The sequence below is a fragment of the Cibotium barometz genome, chromosome 63, assembly GCF_041138505.1.
Source record: "Cibotium barometz isolate CiBa-2024 chromosome 63, ASM4113850v1, whole genome shotgun sequence".
NCBI classification, from domain to species: domain Eukaryota; kingdom Viridiplantae; phylum Streptophyta; class Polypodiopsida; order Cyatheales; family Cibotiaceae; genus Cibotium; species Cibotium barometz.
Genome location: NC_141108.1, coordinates 3,759,546 through 3,778,394, shown reverse-complemented (window position 1 = coordinate 3,778,394; position 18,849 = coordinate 3,759,546). Strand labels below are relative to the sequence as shown.

The 18,849-nt window shown below is 42.6% G+C and overlaps 1 protein-coding gene across 5 annotated transcripts in view; it reads left to right on the top strand.

The window, feature by feature from the left end:
- LOC147603578 (protease Do-like 2, chloroplastic) overlaps positions 1 to 18,849 on the top strand; it is a 69,416-nt gene that overhangs the window by 36,537 nt on the left and 14,030 nt on the right. For 3 of the 5 annotated variants that reach the window (XR_015265484.1, XM_086795762.1, XM_086795760.1), the window contains exons 8-12: positions 5,716 to 5,793; positions 5,906 to 5,972; positions 6,992 to 7,050; positions 11,295 to 11,388; positions 12,999 to 13,090. Coding sequence is in view for 4 of the 5 variants with exons in the window: in XM_086795762.1 (XP_086651888.1) it covers positions 5,716 to 5,793; positions 5,906 to 5,972; positions 6,992 to 7,050; positions 11,295 to 11,388; positions 12,999 to 13,090 (390 nt within the window). In the remaining variant the exon portion in view is untranslated. The remainder of the gene's footprint in view (positions 1 to 5,715; positions 5,794 to 5,905; positions 5,973 to 6,991; positions 7,051 to 11,294; positions 11,389 to 12,998; positions 13,091 to 18,849) is intronic. The other 2 variants (XM_086795763.1, XM_086795761.1) reach the window with 1 other exon arrangement.

The window sequence follows — 18,849 nt, the reverse complement described above, 5'->3', positions numbered from 1 at the left end:
GGTACTGTTGGATCTACCTTCCCCTTCCAGTCTCAAGGAACTCATTTCTTCTATCCAAAAAGTCAAGTATATAGCCATGTTTATTCATTTTCTTTCCCATGTTCTACATCCTTTAGAGTTCTTAGCCAACAAAACAACTTTTGTTTGGAATGAGGAGTTTAATGCATATTTTGGTGAGTTGCAGAAGCTATTAAGCACTCTTCCTACTTTGTTGCCACTTGATTTTGGGATCGACAAGTTTTTGTGAATTGGAGCATGGGGAAAGATGTTATTGGTGCCACTCTATTACATTTTTCTATTTAAGGGGACGTGTGTCGTGTGGGGTGGAGGGCAGTCCCAAAGATGATCCAAAAGTGAAGAAGTTATTAAAAGTGGAATACAAAGGAGCTCCATGTTTATTACCTATCCTCATCATCAAGTGTGTTCGTCTTTTGTATGCAGGGTGGACTACCCACTAGGTGTGCTAGGTTTTAACCCATAGTTACCCTTAGTTATCCATTGAATAGTTATGCATTTATCCTTATTCATTATTCAACCAGCATACTGAAAGTGTGTGTTGCTTTGTATCACAACTGTTAACATCTTATGGCATCCTATGAAATAACTATATCTAAGAGTATATTCATATGTCCTTAATACTTTGATCTTACACTCTTTTCAACACTCCCCCTCAAGCTCAAGTTGAGGTGATGTTCATACTTCAATTCCAAGCAGTCTCTAAAACTTTTCAAACTTCTCTATCGCCAATGCTTTGGTGAAGATATCTATAATGTGGTCTTCAATCTTCACAAACCTTAGATCTACTTGTACTTATAGTACTTTTTATCTCATAAAGTGATAATATTCCTCTATGTGTTTTGTACGAGCATGAAATGCCAGACTATTTACCAAATGAATGGAATTCATGATGTCATTGTATATAGGTATTGGATCTTTCAAGTTTATCTCCAAGTCTACCAAGAGGCTTCCCACTGAGCGAGTTCCGTGCTAGGGATTCGGGAAGACCTGTGTTACATGCGCGGAAGCCTTGCTGTACGGATCCACATCCCTAAGCATACTTAAGAACATTGATGCTAATTAACTTAGATTAAGACATAGAGGAGAGAGAAGAAGAGAGAGATTAGGTGTTAGGTTTTCTTTATTCATATGGTAAAAAAAGGTGGCTTATGCTTGTACATGGCTGAGGCTTGTGGTCAGCCCATAAGGGTTGACCCATAGCCCTTCTACATGATGCTCTACTGATTCTATGAATGAATGATGACTGAATGACTTGCTGATTTTATGAGTTATGCTTATATATGAGGGTTGGATGCCAGTCGGCCTGCTGCTTGGACATTGACTAAGCATTCAATGCTTTTATCTGCTGGGCTTTATGGTATGCTGCCCAAACCATGCTGCCCTTCCTGTAGCCCCATGGCGGACTGCTGCACAAGGCTGGCTGTCAGCCGACAGGCTATTTGCTGCCAGCCGACAGGTCCTTGTGACCTCCCACCTGATGCTAATGCTGTAGATAATGCTGAAGGTGATGTGTTTGATGATGCTATTGAGATGATGCTTCTTTTGATAATGATTCTGATGAAGGTACTTTTGATGCTACTTGCCTACTAACTGATCAGGGATAATGATTTTAATGAAGGTATTTCTGATGCTACTTGCTTGCTAACTAATCAGGGATTAAGAATGTTCATGCTGAAGATTAAGCCATGGCACGGCCGTGCATGTGACATTCCCTTCTGCTAAACTTGATGACGGGGTGGACACTCTATCATCCTTCCTCCCTGGACTTCTACTGACCTTTAATTGCTACTGCTTCCTGACTTTGACTTCTAGTGACTTTGATTGATGTTTTCGGTTTGAACACCTTCGCTCCTGATCTCCACTTCCAAGTCTTTGATGAAGAACTGAGCATCTGTTCATTGCTGTCCCCATGCCTGCCTTCCCTTAACCTTGACACAACGGTAGGTCACTTGCCAGAATTGATCATGCCTGTTGCTAGGCCTTTGGAACTGATCTGAGGGCTTAATGAGGTACTGAATATGCGTACCTACCCTCAGGGAATGCTTCCTCTAGCTTCGCCTACCTGCAAACGACTCCATCTGCAACCCTGCTGCATCCCTCCTACTGGAACTGTGCACCTTCCTTGGGACATAGCTTCGTGGGCTGAGCCTGAATGCTCTGATACCAATGTTGCATGCGTGGAAGCCTCGTTGTACTGATCCACTACCCTAAGCATACTTAAGAACATTGATGCTAATTAACTTAGATTAAGACACAGAGGAGAGAGAAGAAGAGAGAGGTTAGGTGTTAGGTTTTCTTTATTCATATGGTACAAAAAGGTGGCTTATGCTTGTACATAGCTGAGGCTTGTGGTCAGCCCATTAAGGGTTGACCCATTGCCCTTCTACATGATGCTTTACTGATTCTATGAATGAATGATGACTGAATGACTTGCTGATTTTATGAGTTATGCTTATATATGAGGGTTGCCAGTCGGCCTGCTGAACCTCTGTCAGCCTGCCTGGACATTGACAAAGCATTCAATGCTTTTATATGCTGGGCTTTATGGTATGCTGCCCTTCCTGTAGCCCATGGCCGACTGCTGCACAAGGCTGGCTGTCAGCCAACAGTCTATTTGCTGCCAGCCAACAGGTCCTTGTGACCTCCCACCTGATGGTAACGCTGTAGATAATGCTGAAGGTGAGGATGATGATGATGATGGTGCTTGATGATGCTTCTTCTGATAATGATTCTGATGAAGGTACGTCTGATGCTACTTGCCTGCTAACTGAACAGGGATTAAGAATGTTCATGTTGAAGATTGAGCCGTGGCATGGGCGTGCACGTGACAACCTACTATCTGCAGGCTCAAAGAACGGGAGATGTATCCGTTGCATGTGCACGCATCTATGCTTGCTTGAAATTGATTTGTTTTTGTGTGACTGCTTGCTATGACATGTCTAGTTCACGGGCAAGGACACCCGTGCAAGTGCCTTGTATTTTGACATGGTTTGTGGCATGTGAACAGGTGGTGGTAAGTATTCACCCTTGTTTCTTAGGTTTTATAACCTTAGCTATTCACATTCATTAAAGTCCGGCACCGGTCATTGGCGATTGTCTGCATGGTCAAAAGGTTCGGGCATTCCAACTTGTGGGCACCCTTTTGATCATGTAAACATACATGTGTGTGTGTGTTAGTGTTACCATGGAACGGTGAAGTTCAAAAACTACTTGCCTATCGACACCAAATGGATTGATGAAGACTACTTCAAAGATTACCCACAGCTTCTTCAGGCGTATTTGGAGGCTTTTCAATTGAGGACAACTATTTAGAAGCCGGGGTATGTCACTATTTGGCCGCCCAAGTGGCTCTCCCCATTTTGTACGGGAGGCCAGGGAGCTTTGTGTCGCCCGTACCGAGGCTAGGACTCATGTCACCTACGGGAGGCTAGGCCTTGTCACCCATAGTGTGGCGAAGACATGGCACCCATTGTCACGGATCCTAGTTTAGGCTTCCCACTGTCACGGATCCCAGTTTAGGATTCCCACTGAGCTAGTTCCGTGCTTGGGAAGACTTGCTATCTATAGGTCCAGGAATGAGAGATGTATCCATTGCATAACGCATGTGCATGCATATCTGCTTGCTTGAAATTGATTTCACATGACTTGTTTCCGTGTGACTTCCTGCTATGATATGTCTAGTCACAGGCAAGGAACGCCCACCTCTGAACCATGCAAGTGCCTTGTATTTTGACATGGTTTGTGGCATGTGAACAGTGGTAAGTATCCATTTGAAACCCTTGTTTCTTATTCTTAAGGTTTTATAACCTTTGGTGTTCACATTCATTAAAGTTGGGCACCGGCCATTGGCTAGTGTGCTCGGGGCCCAAGGGATGCAGGTTAGTGCAGCCTAACTTCTAGGCTCCCTTTTGACCATGTAAACACAATACACCAAAAGGAGGTGCCCACCTTGGTTTGAGGTTGGTTGTGCCATATGGCAGATAGGGCAAGCATTACGCAAGCATATTTGGGGCAGCCGACAGGTATTTTGCAGCAGCCGACTCAGGCTTATTCAGTCGTGAACATGTGCAAGCAGCCGACTGGCATATTATGCAGTCGTGGGATTTATCTAGCAGCTGACTGCTCATCAAAGGTAGTCGTCGAGATATTCTGCAGGCCGACAGCCCTAGACAAAGCCCGACCAGTAGTAAAATTCACATATAAAAGCAGGTTACATCATTCAGTCCAGGGTGTCTCCATCGTTTTGGTGGTCTTCAGCCCAAGACCATAGAAAGGGTGGAGTACAGCAGTTCAGCATTCAAAGTCGGCATTCAGAACCATTCAGTCAGAGTCAGCATCATCATCATCATAGATCTTTTTAGATCTCAGTTGTAACCGTCTCATTTAATATAGTTGCATTGCATTGAAACCATTCTCTATCTCTTAAGTGTTTCTAAGTGCAGTTTATTTAAGGCTAAGGTTGTTTTACTATGATCAATCCCTCGCTTATCACACATGCGGTGAAGAAATGAATAAATATTCTACACAATGTATTGTCATCACAACTAGAAGGGTCGGTTCTTGTTCCATGTTGAAGACCTGAATTGGACCTGATCAAAGTTTGGATCATTGGTGTGGTGTGGCGAATTTGACATTCCGACTTCTTGTTTACGATAAGAAGGGGATATCACATCTATAAGGCCTTGTATGGGTGCGCCATGGCCACTGAGAGATACTATATTATAAGACCATAGAAAGGGTGGAGTACAGCAGTTCAGCAAGTCGGCATTCAGAACCATTCAGTCAGAGTCAGCATCATCATCATCATAGATCTTTTTAGATCTCAGTTGTAACCGTCTCATTCAATTGCGTTGCATTGCATTGAAACCATTCTCTATCTCTTATGTGTTTCTAAGTGCAGTTTAGTTAAGGCTAAGGTTGTTTACTATGATCAATTACTCGCATGTCACACATGCAGTAAAGAAATGAATAAATATTCTACACGATGTATTGTCATCACAACTAGAAGGATCGGTTCTTGTTCCATGTTGAAGACTTGAATTGGACCTGATCAAAGTTTGGATCATTGGTGTGGTGGCGAATTTGACATTCCGACTTCTTGTTTACGATAAGGAGGGGATACTATCCGCCCGATAAGCCTCTCACCAACTGTAGGGAACCATTAAATTCGAAAATTCGCCCTCTTTGTGAACCCGAAGGAGCTATTCATCCTCTAGCCAACCTTTGGGCACCTGTAAACTGCTTTTGGGCTGTCCAAGCCCTCCAAATCAGGCCCTATCCCTGCGAAGGCTTGGCCATTTCAGAAAATAGCACGTGTCCTCTGTTTCTCTTGTTGTTGTTCCAGTCTATCATTCTCATAGTACATTTGCCTAGGCACTGCTTCCTCCCATAAGAGGCATGCCCCTACACTACCCTGGTACATCCTTCTCTAACTGTGCACACATGGCCTTGTCCCTTTACACAATTAGGGCTCACAATGACTGGGGTTCCTTGATATAAGGGGCCCCAATTCTGTTACTATTAGTGAACTGTGCATGCTGTCAAATTGAATAATCTTGAAGATGCTGGAGTCTAGAGAAAGATAGTACCATAGATTTGAATACGCAGCCTGACCTATTATGAACTGGGTATCCTTTTTGCATATAAATTTGGACACTCTTTGTGTGTGTGCCTAACGTATTTTTCTCTTAATGGCAGGATGCAGTGACTGTAGTAGGATATCCATTGGGAGGAGATACAGTATCAGTTACAAAGGGTGTGGTTTCCCGAATTGAGGTTTGCCTGGAAATACTTGCTTGTATTTCTAATCTGAAAGATTTATTAAGCAGCATCTTAGGATTATATCACAGAGATAGTCTTTAATTTTTACAGCAAGGCCATGTCGCAGGTAACTTCGTATGTACATGGAGATGCAGCGCTGCTGGCTGTCCAGATTGATGCTGCAATAAATGAAGGTATTCTCTAGTTTCCCCCGTAGTTTCCTCAGAAGGTGCTCCCTTCACCTCTATTTATCGTTTCCTTATTTTTCAACACATGTAGTATGCCCATGCATTAGAAGCTGGCTGCTGTATAGAGCAGCTGCCAAGGAGTATCTAGATTTTCCATCGATAATGTTTTAAAGGAAGGAATATACTTTGAGGGAACTTGTAACACTGGCTCTTATGCTTCAGTGGCCTCAGTCAATGACATACAAGTGACTTTGCCTCTATGTTTATTGCTTTAGTGAATTTGGTAGAACAAACTTACTAGCCAAGGGTCTCTAAACTCTGTTTGAAAACATGATTTTCAATTCTCATGATTGAATGCTCTTCCATGTTGTTAAGTGTAAGGATTTTCCCTTTTCTACAATGTATGGTCACAACATGCATGCAGTTGTACAGTGTCTGTTGAAGGTGTCTTTGCCATTCATGGTTTGTACGTTAAACCATACCATGAAGCTGGTGGACACCATTTCTCTGAAACTATTGGTCCTTCCTAGAATAATTTAAAGCAAGTCCAATGAAATGCAAGGACATGGGGATTTAAGCTTTAGAGGATTCCTGAACATTTGCTCCCAATGTTGTTTTCTTGTGTCCTGTATTTTGGGACTTCTCTAAGGGTAGATGCAAGAATTTGGGAATCAAGAGTGCTAAGCTAATAATTAGGGTAGTCTATGTGAAAGAGGATTAAATTTAAGCAATACAAGTGAGAGGCTTAAAAGCTATTGGCCATTGGGCAAGGGGGGATTTGATCTAGACATGTATAGAAAAGCCTCAGAGAGGAAGTGCAGTTTTCTCTCCTGCACGAGTTAGGTTTTAAGTAATTTTTCCTGCTGTATGATGCATGGATGAGAGACATAACCTGACACATGCATATGTTTCCTGAAAGGTCACAAACTTGACATTTTTTTGATGCAATGCTGCTAGGTCTTTAGAAGGAAGATTTGTTTGAAGTCAACTAGAACAGTGCTCATGACAAGTGCTGTTGGGTTCAGGAAATAGTGGTGGTCCAGCCTTCAATGATGATGGAGATTGTGTTGGTATTGCATTCCAAGTAAGTTGGACCGATTTCTTTATATCTTGGTTGAAGTCAGCTCTTCGCCATTATTTTAGTTGGTTCATTAAAGGCATAAGTTCGAATGGATCTCTCTTAAATTGTTTAACTCACTGTCAGATTCCCATCAAGTCTAACTAACGTAAAGGACAACTTCCAGCTGACCAAGGCTGCCCTCTTGCACCATTGCTCTACTTTTTGGCAGCGGACGTAATGGGCAGCTTTATGTAGATTGGCAGACAAAGGCTTCTCCACTCCCATTTTCTCACCAGTCAGGATCTTTAGCTTATGGATAGTTAGTTTGGTTTTCATGAGAAATCTTTGGGGATGGATAGAAGACCTTTGAAGCATGAAGGATTCTGATGGTCTTTCTGTGACTTCAAGAAGGTTAGTGGCAGATACAACTGTGCTAGAGATTAAATGGGGGGTTGCAGTTATGGTTCTTTTTTTAGGGTTTGTAGAATTATGAATTAGGGTTTTAATGTGCAAATAAGAGCAAAAGGAGGGCAGCCAGCTCGTATGCTTGCTAGAACTGAACAGATTGTGAAAAATGCTGCAAATAAGGATAAGAATGTGATAGATGCAAAGGGTTGGCAGACCCCAAACCCTAGAAAGGCTATTTCTGTCAGACCCCAACTGTTACAGTTTAGAATGTAGACAAAATCATCTACCTCTCTGAGTAAAGCTTGCTCATTGGGAGAAGTTGAGACATGAAAGCTTTGGGCTGCAGTAGTTCAAGGTGGAATGCAAACTTTACAGAATATGCAGCAAAATATGCAAGAAGATGTTGATATGGCTTTCACTTCTCAATAAAACGATCATGAAGGCACCTCTCAAATGCACGTCGTATAACGTATAAGGTTTAGGCAACTTGAAGAAATGGAGGTTGGTTTGGGACTATATACATAGAATGAAGCCAGACATAGTATGTCTTAAGGAACATAAGCAACATGCTTTGGCTAGTTGGATTGGATTCTTTGATGGATACTGTATAGATTATGCTGGTTGTTCTACGTTCGCTGGTGTGTGTTTTCTTGTCAGACAAGAATTGCAGCTGGTAGTTGCTTACAATGATCTGGAAGGCAGATTACTCATTCTGTAGTATATGCTCGATGGTGAGCCTTATGAGTTTGCAAACAGTTATTTGACACATCAATATTTAAGAGACATGGTTACCGATGTAATCCTTGCTTTGATAGCTGAAATTTATGAAGATATGGATATCAGCTGCAACCTCTTGAAGAAATTAGCCTTGTTTGTCACTTGTCTCCTCAGGAAGAGGACCAGATATGTTATGCCAGCTTGAATTGAAAAATCATAGAAAGTTGCAAAAGTGGGAAGTCAGGTCAAGACAGAAGCCTACCCCAAATTAAGGCTGCTTATCTAAAGCTTTCTTTAAAAGCTTACATGTAACCAGACAAAAACAATGCATCTCACGAGTGCAAAAGGATAATGGAGAGTGGACGCAAAATGTATTACAGCTAGAGCAGGAACATGTGACTCACTTTAAGCAAGTTTTTTGGCTCGCCTCCTGCTAAAACCCCTCCTATGACACATGCTCGTATAGAATTGCTTTAGAATGTCAAAGAAATATGGATGTGGAGGAAGCCTTTGAACTGGAAAACCTATTTACGTCTATGGAGATACACAATGCATGATCCATTATTACTTATGATCAATCAATCATGGCAATAGGGTGTTATGCCATCATCATGGAAAGGACTAGTCAGATTAGTGCCGTAGAAGGAGCTTTATCAGAATCTTTGAACTGGCATCACTCGGAGAGTCAAAAAGGTAGTGCACAGAGGATTACATCAAGCCCAATATGGTTCTCTACCTAGAAGACAAATCAAATAACATATATAATGCTTATGTGGGTATTGAGTATGCCAAATATTCCCAACAGGATGTACTATCGCTGTAGATTGATGTTGCAAAGGGTTTTGATACAGTTCAATGGGGTTTCATGGTTGCAGTGATGGCAAAAATTGGTTTTGGGTGTAAAATGCAATGAGTCAAGCTCAATGGGATTTCATAGCTGTAGGAATGACAAAACTTGGTTTTGGGCCTAAAATGCAACAAGTCATTTACAGGCTTTCTTAAGATAGTACAATGCGTGTATATCAAGCAAAGGATTGTCCCGTCCTTGGATATTGGGTAAATCAGTCAGGCAGGCTTGTCATTTGAGTACATTACTATATGCAATCCACTCACCCTTTGCTTCTATATATGGACAAACTCATGGATCAAGGATTTTTTGCATGGTTTGCAATTCCCAAATGGTCGTAATTTAGTGGTGTAGGCTTATGCTGATGATTCCTTTTTCCTCCCCAAAAACACTTTGCAAGTTTTGCAAACCTTTATGAGGGCTCTCCAATTGTTTGGGGAAGCTGCAAGATTTTTCATCAATTTCCACAAATCCAAACTACTACCACTTAGAGCATCGGATTGACATAGTTTATTAAGTTTTTCCACCAACAGGTATTGTTAGACATTTGGGTTACCCATTGGGGTGGAATGTATCTGTTTGTGATGCCACAGACTTGGTCTCCCTCCCGGATCCATCATTACTCTGTTCACCCACTATATCCCCTTCCTCTTTGTTTTCCCTCTGGATTTAGACTCTCCCCCTCTCTGTTCATTTCTTCTAAGACCTTTCTTAGGCGGCAAACATTTTTTTGGCAAAATGCCCGAACCTACTGCAGTGAAAGCGTGCACCAGTAAAGGCACCAAAAGCCAGTTTTAATTCCAAGGAGCCAGTAGACCCCAGCTTTATCAAGAAGCTTGGGGACCCATTGAGACTCAGAAAATAGGACATTATAAAAACCTTTTCCAAGAAAAAATGTATGTGCAATAGCCTTCATGCCTAGCATGTCGTCCTCAAACGAGGAGCCCATATCCTGTTTTTCAGGTACTTTACCTGGGTAGAACAAGATTTCGCTGCTAGATGCAAAGAGAGAAACTTGCTGATCAACAAAATCTTGGGGCAAATTGATGAAGCTTCGTGCCTTTGTTGCTCCTCCCTCTCCTTCCTGGCCTCTACAACGCGAATATCCGCCCAAGACACCTGATGCTCCGCATGACAGTCTGCTCCAGTCACATCAGAGAAAAATCTCTGCCTCTTGTAAGACACCGCTTCTTCTTCTCAGCAAGTCTTTTCATCTCCTCCCCCTGTTTGTCTCCCCAGACCAGCTCCATTCCCTGCCTCTCCTGCCCTGCTGCTTCCCACCCCCCTTGCATGAGAGAGAGACGCGTGCCCCTCTCGTACAATATAACGTGGCAGCAACATACAGTCCTTGCATAGAATCCCCATAGGCATACTAATTTCAGTCCTCACATGTCCTATGCCCCTTTTCCTTGTAAATGAGCTCTTATACACTCCAAAGCTTCACTGCAATGTGAATTTTGGCCCAAGACCCCTGATGCTTCACATGACGGTCTGCTCCAGTCACATCTTAGGAAGATGCTTCTTGTAAGACACCGCTTCTTCTTCTTCAGCGAGTCTTTTCATCTCCTCTCCCTGTTCGTCGCCCCACCCCAGCTCCATTCCCTCCCTCTCCTGACTTGCTGCTCCCCACCCCCCTTGCATCGCCTTAGGCATACCAATTTTAATTCTCACAAGTCATATGCCCCCTATCCTTCTAAGTGAGCCCTTTATACATTCCAAAGTTTCCTTTTTACAACCAAAATCCTACCATGTGCAATATACAAAACGCTAGGTTTTACAACAACCATCTTGGCACTTTGCACTGAATGGATAGCAAGGCCCAGGCCCAAATAACAGCCAGCACTGCAATTGGTCTACACTGCTACTGCAAGTGCTCTATCTTTTGCTCCATCATGGCGAGATATCTCTGTAATATGTTGTGCAAGAGAGTGGTATGGACTCTGGAGAGTGATCTGCTGGAGAGCCCCGTGTGAGTTCACAGGAGAGTATTTTGCACCTTCATGAAATCAAAGTAGACATTGCAACTAGGAGTTTCAAAGGATGAACGCAGAAAGGTCTTTCATACCAGAAGTAGGCATGACTTTCCCTTCACCTTGGCCGCTGTACTACATAGATGTTGGTACCTTCACATTGTAAGGAGAAATATAGCCTGGGAAATGTTAGTCAGCATAGTGGTATGGGGATATGCCTGAATGCCATTGACATTCCCTTAGTTAATACCTTGTATGTTCATGGCAGACATCCTTCACATTCTTTGAGAATCTTGAAGTAATTTTGTGTTTTACTGCAATGGCAGGCACACAGCTGTGCTGATAATATTGGCTATGTTATCCCAACCCTGGTTATTCACCACTTTCTCAAAGACTACAACATGCATGGAAAATACACAGGTTTTGTTGTTCTACCATCTTTGTAGTTCTGTGATCGATGCAATGTGTTGGTGAAATTCTAAAAGCATCAGTTTGGATTAAAAAATCTGTGCAGGCATTATACATACATTTATATGTACACACATGTATGGATCTGATTGGATGTAAGCAGTTACTGTGCATTTCTGCAAATATATCACACATTTTTTAGACATTCTCTACATTCTAGTCGCTGGTTAAGTTTGTGAAAGGCAATTTGTGCTGAACTGTGTTCTTTTAGTCTCGTCGTGTTGGTCAATCTCCTAGAGGTCTCCATTGGTCATTAGCCAGGGGCATGCCTACTCTGACTAGTCAGTCATATTGCTTATTGTCATCCTGCTCTCGAGCTCAAGTTTGATTGCTCTCTAGGAAAAGGGTGTGAGAAGTCGCTGGACAGGGTTCTTTGTTTTGCTAGTAGACTGCACAAGGCTGTCAGATCGTATGCATGTAGAGCACAATGCATCTCTGGTTCTCATACTTAATGACCATGTAGAGGGAGCTAAAGTCCTCTATAAGAGGCAGTGTCAGGATTTTTGTATTATGTAGTATGCAAGAGTTTGAGTCAAGTGTCTTGAGTTTTGCATACTTCTAAGTCTCCACCTCTTGCAAATTTTGCGCTTAACGCATCTACTGATTGAATCAAGTGTATGCGTTGAGCATGCTTCTCAGTCTCCACCTTTTTCATCTACTGCATGTAGATTATAAGGTCTAGACCAGGCATTCTTGTTAAACGACTCCCCATGTGCCAGCCTTTTTGAAGCAACATCTATGTTAAAGAAGGTACTAAGTTCAGGGAAGCATGAAACACATGGTTATTTGCAGTACCAAACCTGGCTATGCCTGACACCACATTCTATAGAAGGGCATGCGTCTTAGTAGTTGAGTTGCTTTCCGCTCTCCATTCAGTTCAGTGAAGCTATAGGGTTAAGTCTACAGCTAAACAGAGTTGCATTGATCAGAGACTTAGATGCTCAACGATACAAGGATGTGTTCAAATGGTATGGTCCTAGACTGTAGGAGTTTCCATGATTGGAGAGCTCGTGATCCCAGTTAATTTAAGGCTAGAAGAGAATGGGAGGTCTTAAACTCTACAAAGAGGTAGGTGTTAGGAAGGCCCCAAATGCTATACAAAGGTAGACATAAGGTATGCCTCTTTACTTCGCCTTGAAAAGATTATTTTGGCATCTGTAGTAGAACCTTAAATGGACTTGATCGTGTATGGACCTCCTTTTCTAGCGAATGAAGAGTTGGGAGGAATATGTTATTGTCGTGATAATGGACAATCTGGGTTGCTAAGAAATGGTGCACACCACCCTATACATAGGGTCTTGACCATAAGGTGTACAGGCAGGGGATAAGCATGTAGGCTTAGCTGTTAATATAGAGACATCACATGATTTTACTTGGTAACTATTCTTCTTCATAAAAGGTCCTGTGTACGTAAGGTTGGTCAAATGGAATAGTAAAAATGGGAAGGCTTCTTAAAGTTGCTATGTGACATTGACCTTTTCTTGTATGTGGGTTATCATCAACCCAAGGTGTACACATCTGTCTACATGCGAACGGTTTATGCTCACTAGATGCTTGTGTAGTTGGTGCAGGATTTCCGTCGTTGGGGTTTATCTTTCAAAAGCTAGGAAACCCTGACTTGAGGGCATCTTTAAAGATGACTCCCAAACAAAAGGTCAGTTTTTTGTATTGTGTTGTTGTGGGACAATGCCACTTGGTGCAGGCTCAAGTGTAATGCAACAGTTGTTAATAGGAATACTGAGTTTTTGACAAAAGTGTATTTTTCTGTGTTTATCAAGCTTTCAATGTTCAAATTGGGGTGTGTGTGTGTGTGTGTGTGTGTGTGTGTGAGTGAAGTGCATGACTAGCACTGTGCTCCCTACTTTGTCATACCTCTGGAGTTTCCTTCACAACGTATTTATGCTGTGTAGGAGGGAAATCTTTGAGAACTTGGTTTATTGTTTACCAGATGGTTTCTACACTAGTTACTTTCTTTGTTGTCCTTGGATGTTAAACAGAAATTCATCTATTAAATTTTTATATTTAACTTATTAGGTAAACCGCCAATGAGAGTCTTGAGTCTGTTGAAACTGAGTGAACACCTTAATTATTCCACATGCCTCTTCAAGAAACCTTTGTGGTGCTCTCTTGACAGACTTGACTAAAGAGAGTACCCTTTGCAATCTCCTCCTCTAACGGATCCTATTTAAGATTGCACTCTTGTGAAATGTGCCCTTTTCATGAGCTGGATTTGGACCTAATAGATAGAGAGAGAAAAAGAAAGAACCAAGGGTCTTGTGGACTGGAATCTCGTGGCAGGGGACTTATGTCTACGCTGAGTGTGGTATTCCGGTTGGCCTAGGGACATAATGTCTATTGCTAGAATGGCCACTTGTTACAAGCTAAATGAAAGGGAGATTGTCCAACACATTCTTATGCATCGCATACTTGCATATGTGGAACTGTTTTGGTGAGAATTGTTTTACTGCCTGCAAGACTTGTTTGTCTAGTTCACGGGTAAGGACACTCGCTTGTGCTGGAAGCTATATTCTGATCATGCTTGTGGGCTAGGTGGCAAGTGTGTCCTTAAACTCTTTGTTATTCATTTATCAGCTATAGCTCAAATTTTTTTGTTTTGCAGATCTACATCTCATTAAAGTACGGACAACTTATAAGTGAGTTGGGCTTACATCATTAATGAGTGGGTAGGCAGAATTTGGATCATTTATTTAGCGAGTTTATTGACCTGACACTCTCCCCACTTATGGGAGAGGTGTGGCCTTTGTTGAGGTGGCCCAACGGCCATCTTTTCTCCCTTCTCCCTCATGCAATAGGAACCTACTTCAAGAGGAAAATTATTGGAGTTTTTCCTTATAAAATTAGTGCATACTCTATCATACTTGCTCCTTGGTGGTTCTTTTTTTTGGTGGAGCTTATACATGGTCTATTTATATTTTTCTAGTCTTGGATTGATCTAATTTACTTCTCTTTCATGGATTTCTACATGATGGCAAGGGTTTTGAGCAATTCTGTCGTTGGCAAATCTTCTAAAAGCTGACACCCTAATTTTTAGAAACCCTATAATTTACAAAATTTTTAATTTAGCTAAAACTCTAATTGGCAAAAATCCTAGCTTCAGCTGGCAATCTTGTTTTGTGTTGTGCCAATTTACTTTGTTTACAAGCATTAATAGTTCAAGCGTGTCAAGATTGTGCTCAACTTGGACTAGGGAAATTACATTGGTATCAGAGCTAGGATCTACGTCTTTTCTGTGCGCAAGACGAATCTATCTTGCATACAATATCTATCAGTGCATTTAAGCATTATGGCCAGCCATACATATAGTGGTGTGAATGTTTATGCAAGAAGACAAGCTCGTGAATGAATAGATTGTTAAATGTGACGATGCAAATGTAGACACTCTTACGAGTGATAGGCTGAAGTTTTTAGTTGCATACAAGGATTGTTTTGCAAATGCATTGCTAGGAGAGTTACCTCTTGAGAGACTCGAGGATCATCATAGTGATTTGGTGCCAGATAGCTCCTCGCCAAATTGACATAAGCAGCAGAGTATATCTTGGTACTCTCAAGTTTCTTGATGGTTTCCCAACACGGTCTTCACATGGACCATCTCCCCTTCCGTCATGGCCTTGACTCCCCATTCTCCGATCTCTCTTGACAAGAGATCAATCACCTTATTCATATGGATTTGACACACGGCTTAATACAAGCAAAACATGGGTGTCTTCCCCAGAGCTTTCTATAAATCTCCAGTTTTGAAAGATGGCTCCCTTGAGAGCCTTGAATTATTGAATATCTGCATAGGCACATGTCACATACCATGTGGATTGCTATTGGCCAGCTGAAAGTATCATCTCACCTTATGTAGTTCCCCGAGTCGGGGTTAAACTCAATATTGACACACACTCGAACTATCAATTCTCATCAACAAAGTGAATTGGCGCAACACAAAACAAGATAACAATGTTGAAAATTGAAATGACAATGTATAGCATCGGAAAGGGCCGACCCTCTCTTGTAATATGATTGTATTATCAAGGAAGTTTACAGTAAGCTTTATGGGCAATGCTCGCCACATTCCCAATGATATTCAGGGATGTTGGCAATAGGGGTGGAGTTAATGGGAATCAAGTGCCAGGACAAGAACAAGTGCAACCTCAAGGTCCATTAGGTAATGTGAGTATGCTTGAAGCAATTATGGAAGAGGAAGATGAGGCTGATGTGTTGGCCAATCAGAGGACGAGGATGCAGGTAAGGAAACAAGAGCTAGGAAGAAGCAAGAGAAGGGGAAGGCAACCATGGAATGAGTAGAATCTAGCAAGCAAGGAAAAGCCAGGGCTAGAAGGAGGAAATTGGCATGGATGACTTCCAGTTGGGGGAGGGACAACCCCCTTATAGTCTCTTGGCTGATGTTAAACATTAGAAGACTGATATCACTTATGCTCAGCTTTTACAACTGAATTCTAGCATAAGGAGACAATGGCACAAGCTTGCGAGTGTTAGGAGAGTTAGATTTAAAATACCTGAGACTATGTAGTTTAATTGAGCAAGGTTTCTGATATATTGCCTATTGTGGATGTTTGGGTTCATGGTAGGAAGGTGAGCAAGGTGTACATTGATAGAGGAGCCCAGGTGTGTGTCATAACTGAAGAGGCTATGTATGATCTTAGATTGGAGGTGACATGGAAGTCTATTTTCAGCATGATGATGGCCAATAGTTCAAAGGTGAAGTGTCTCTGTGTGGTCAAAGATACGGAGCTGAATGTTCTTGGGGAAAAAGTAGTGATTGATATGCATGTCATGCCAGCAGGGGTTGGGGCATATCCCATCCTTTTGGTAAGACCCTGGCTAATTGCTATGAAGTCAAGACAGGTTTGGTACAAGGGGTTGTATTGACTTGTTTGTTGACAGACCTAAAGAGAAGAGGATAAGGTATGCTTTGACGACATGCAAGATTTTGGAGCTTGGAGAGAAGCTGGAAATGGATACTTGAACGGATTCAAATTCTTTTGACAACTATGATGCTTATTCCACAGGATCCTCAGATGAAGCTGATGATGACATAGAATTGGATTAGATCTTGTTGGAGCTTGAGGTGGACATGTGTGAGCTGCATATAGGTGAAGTTAAAGGGGCTGATATGGCTGGTCTGTCAGAATACGCAGCGGAGATGAAGACAAAATCTGGAAACACAAGAGCAAGTGCAGAAAAGGACAGCAATGGAGAGAGAGGCGTGTAACTCTACTATATATACACAAGAAGAATCCCGAATACAAGACACAATGGCAAGGGGTGTTGGGGTCCATTTTATATGGACCCCAGCCTGCTCTAGAGGCAGCCGACAGGGACAAATCTCCACGACCAGTCCTCATAGACCAGTCGGCTAGCAAACTTGAGTCGGCCACGTCTAAAATGAAGTCGTGTACAGTCGGCCAGAAGAGATGCGCTTGCTAGCTCATGACTGCCCCCCCAAGCCATGGAAAAATGGAAAAAATATCGGGAAAAATACGGGGAGTGAGGAAAAATGAGAAAAGCACCTACAAGGGCGGGCACACCCACAACAGAGGCACTAGTGTCTCAGTAAAGATAGGAGATGACTTCTAACACCCCCTCTCAGCTCCTGGCTTCTGTGAAACCAACCACAAGGAGCTGGGGTGCCACCTGAGCAAAGCCTGAGATAGTGACTTCGTGAAGAGGTCCATCGTACTGTCCTCCGTCGAACAGAACTCTAGCAAGATGTCAGCAGCAACGATCTGTTCATGAACAAAGTGCCTCTGGATGACCGTGGGTTCCTCCAGTGGAAGCCCAATCCTGCCATGCAACCTCTGCAACCTCACCACCTCACAAGCTGCATCACAAGCAGCCCGGTACTCTGCCTCTATCGACGACAAGGCAAAAGATGACTGCCTCTTACTGCTCCATAAAACTACTTCTGGGCTTGACGTAGATCTCCTCGTGTCTGGATCTCCTTTCCAATCCGAGTCACTCCAACCGTGGAGTCGGACTTCATCCATCAATCCCCCTCCTGTGTAAAAGAGACCAAGATCCTTCGCATGCTGTGGAAACCACAAGATACGCAATCCTGCCTGCCAAAGAGTCATTTGCAAACACGAGCTCATCAGCCTCATCAAGAAGCTCCCGTCCAATTTGGTATCCATTAACCAAATCAATGAACCATTCTGCTTTCGAGTCAAAGAGGCATCACACTGCTCACAAGGATCAACACCTGTTACGGTGGGAAGCCAAGTCTTGGAAACTTGCTGAAGACCACGCATGGCCTTTTAAAACCTGTTGACCACCCCCTCTGAATCCGGAACCACAAAGCCTGGAGAATGTGCAACAACCACCTCCTTCTGCAAGTAATCAATTGCCACATGCCTGGCTTTCCAAGAGGTCCCCGTGGAAAGAACATCCTCATCTATAGGAGTTTTTGTTCCGCAAAACACGAGACATCAGAGCATAGGTTACCTGTAAAGTTTCCTCTGACTGACGAACACAAGAACTACGAACATCAATACTGGAAAGTTTCTGCCAACTGCTGCGAGAGTGTCTTCATGAGGAAGAGCATGTTCTTCTTACAGGTTTTGCAAGAAAGAACTTGAATGCTTCAAAGAGGAAAGCGGTTGTTAAGAGAGCCATGAGGTATGTCTTGATTGGTGATCACCTTTATCACAAGGGGACTGATGGTGTTATACGAAGAGTTTTATGTCATGATGAGATTCAAGATTGCTTGAAGGCTTGCCATGAGGAGAGATGTGGAGGCCATCATGGAGTTGACATCACAAAGACGAAGATCTCGACAGCCAAGCTTATGTGGCCAAGCATGAACAGGGATATTAATCATTGGTGCAGGAGTTGTCATGAGTGCCAGGCTTTCCATAAGAGGGTGCTAATTCCAGAGCCTATGCATCATATCTTGAGTTATGGAGCTTTTGAAAAGTGGGGTATGGATGTTATAGGATCTCTTCCAGGGACCAAAAACAAGAAGCACTATATAATCATTGTGGTGGACTATTTGACTAGGTGGCGAGAAGTCAAGGCAACAAGCAGTGCTACAGCAAAACAGGTGTGTAAGTTCCTTTATGAGATAATTTGTTGTTGTTTTGGAGTCCCTTTAGATCTGGTTACTAATCAAGGAAGAGAGTTTAGGGCTGATGTGATGAAGGATCTTGCCAAGATGCTGAACATAAAGCACATGTTTACTACTCCTTATCATCCCCAGTGCAATGGGCTTGTGGAGAGTTTTAATGGTGTATTGTTGAAGTTGTTATCAAGCTCATGGAAGAGCATCGAAAGGATTGGGATATGTTTTGGACAGGGCTTTATGGGCATACAGGGTGTCAGAAAAGAGTGCTACAGGATTCACTCCCTATCATCTAGTCTATGGTGAGGAGTGTGTGTTGCCTATTAATA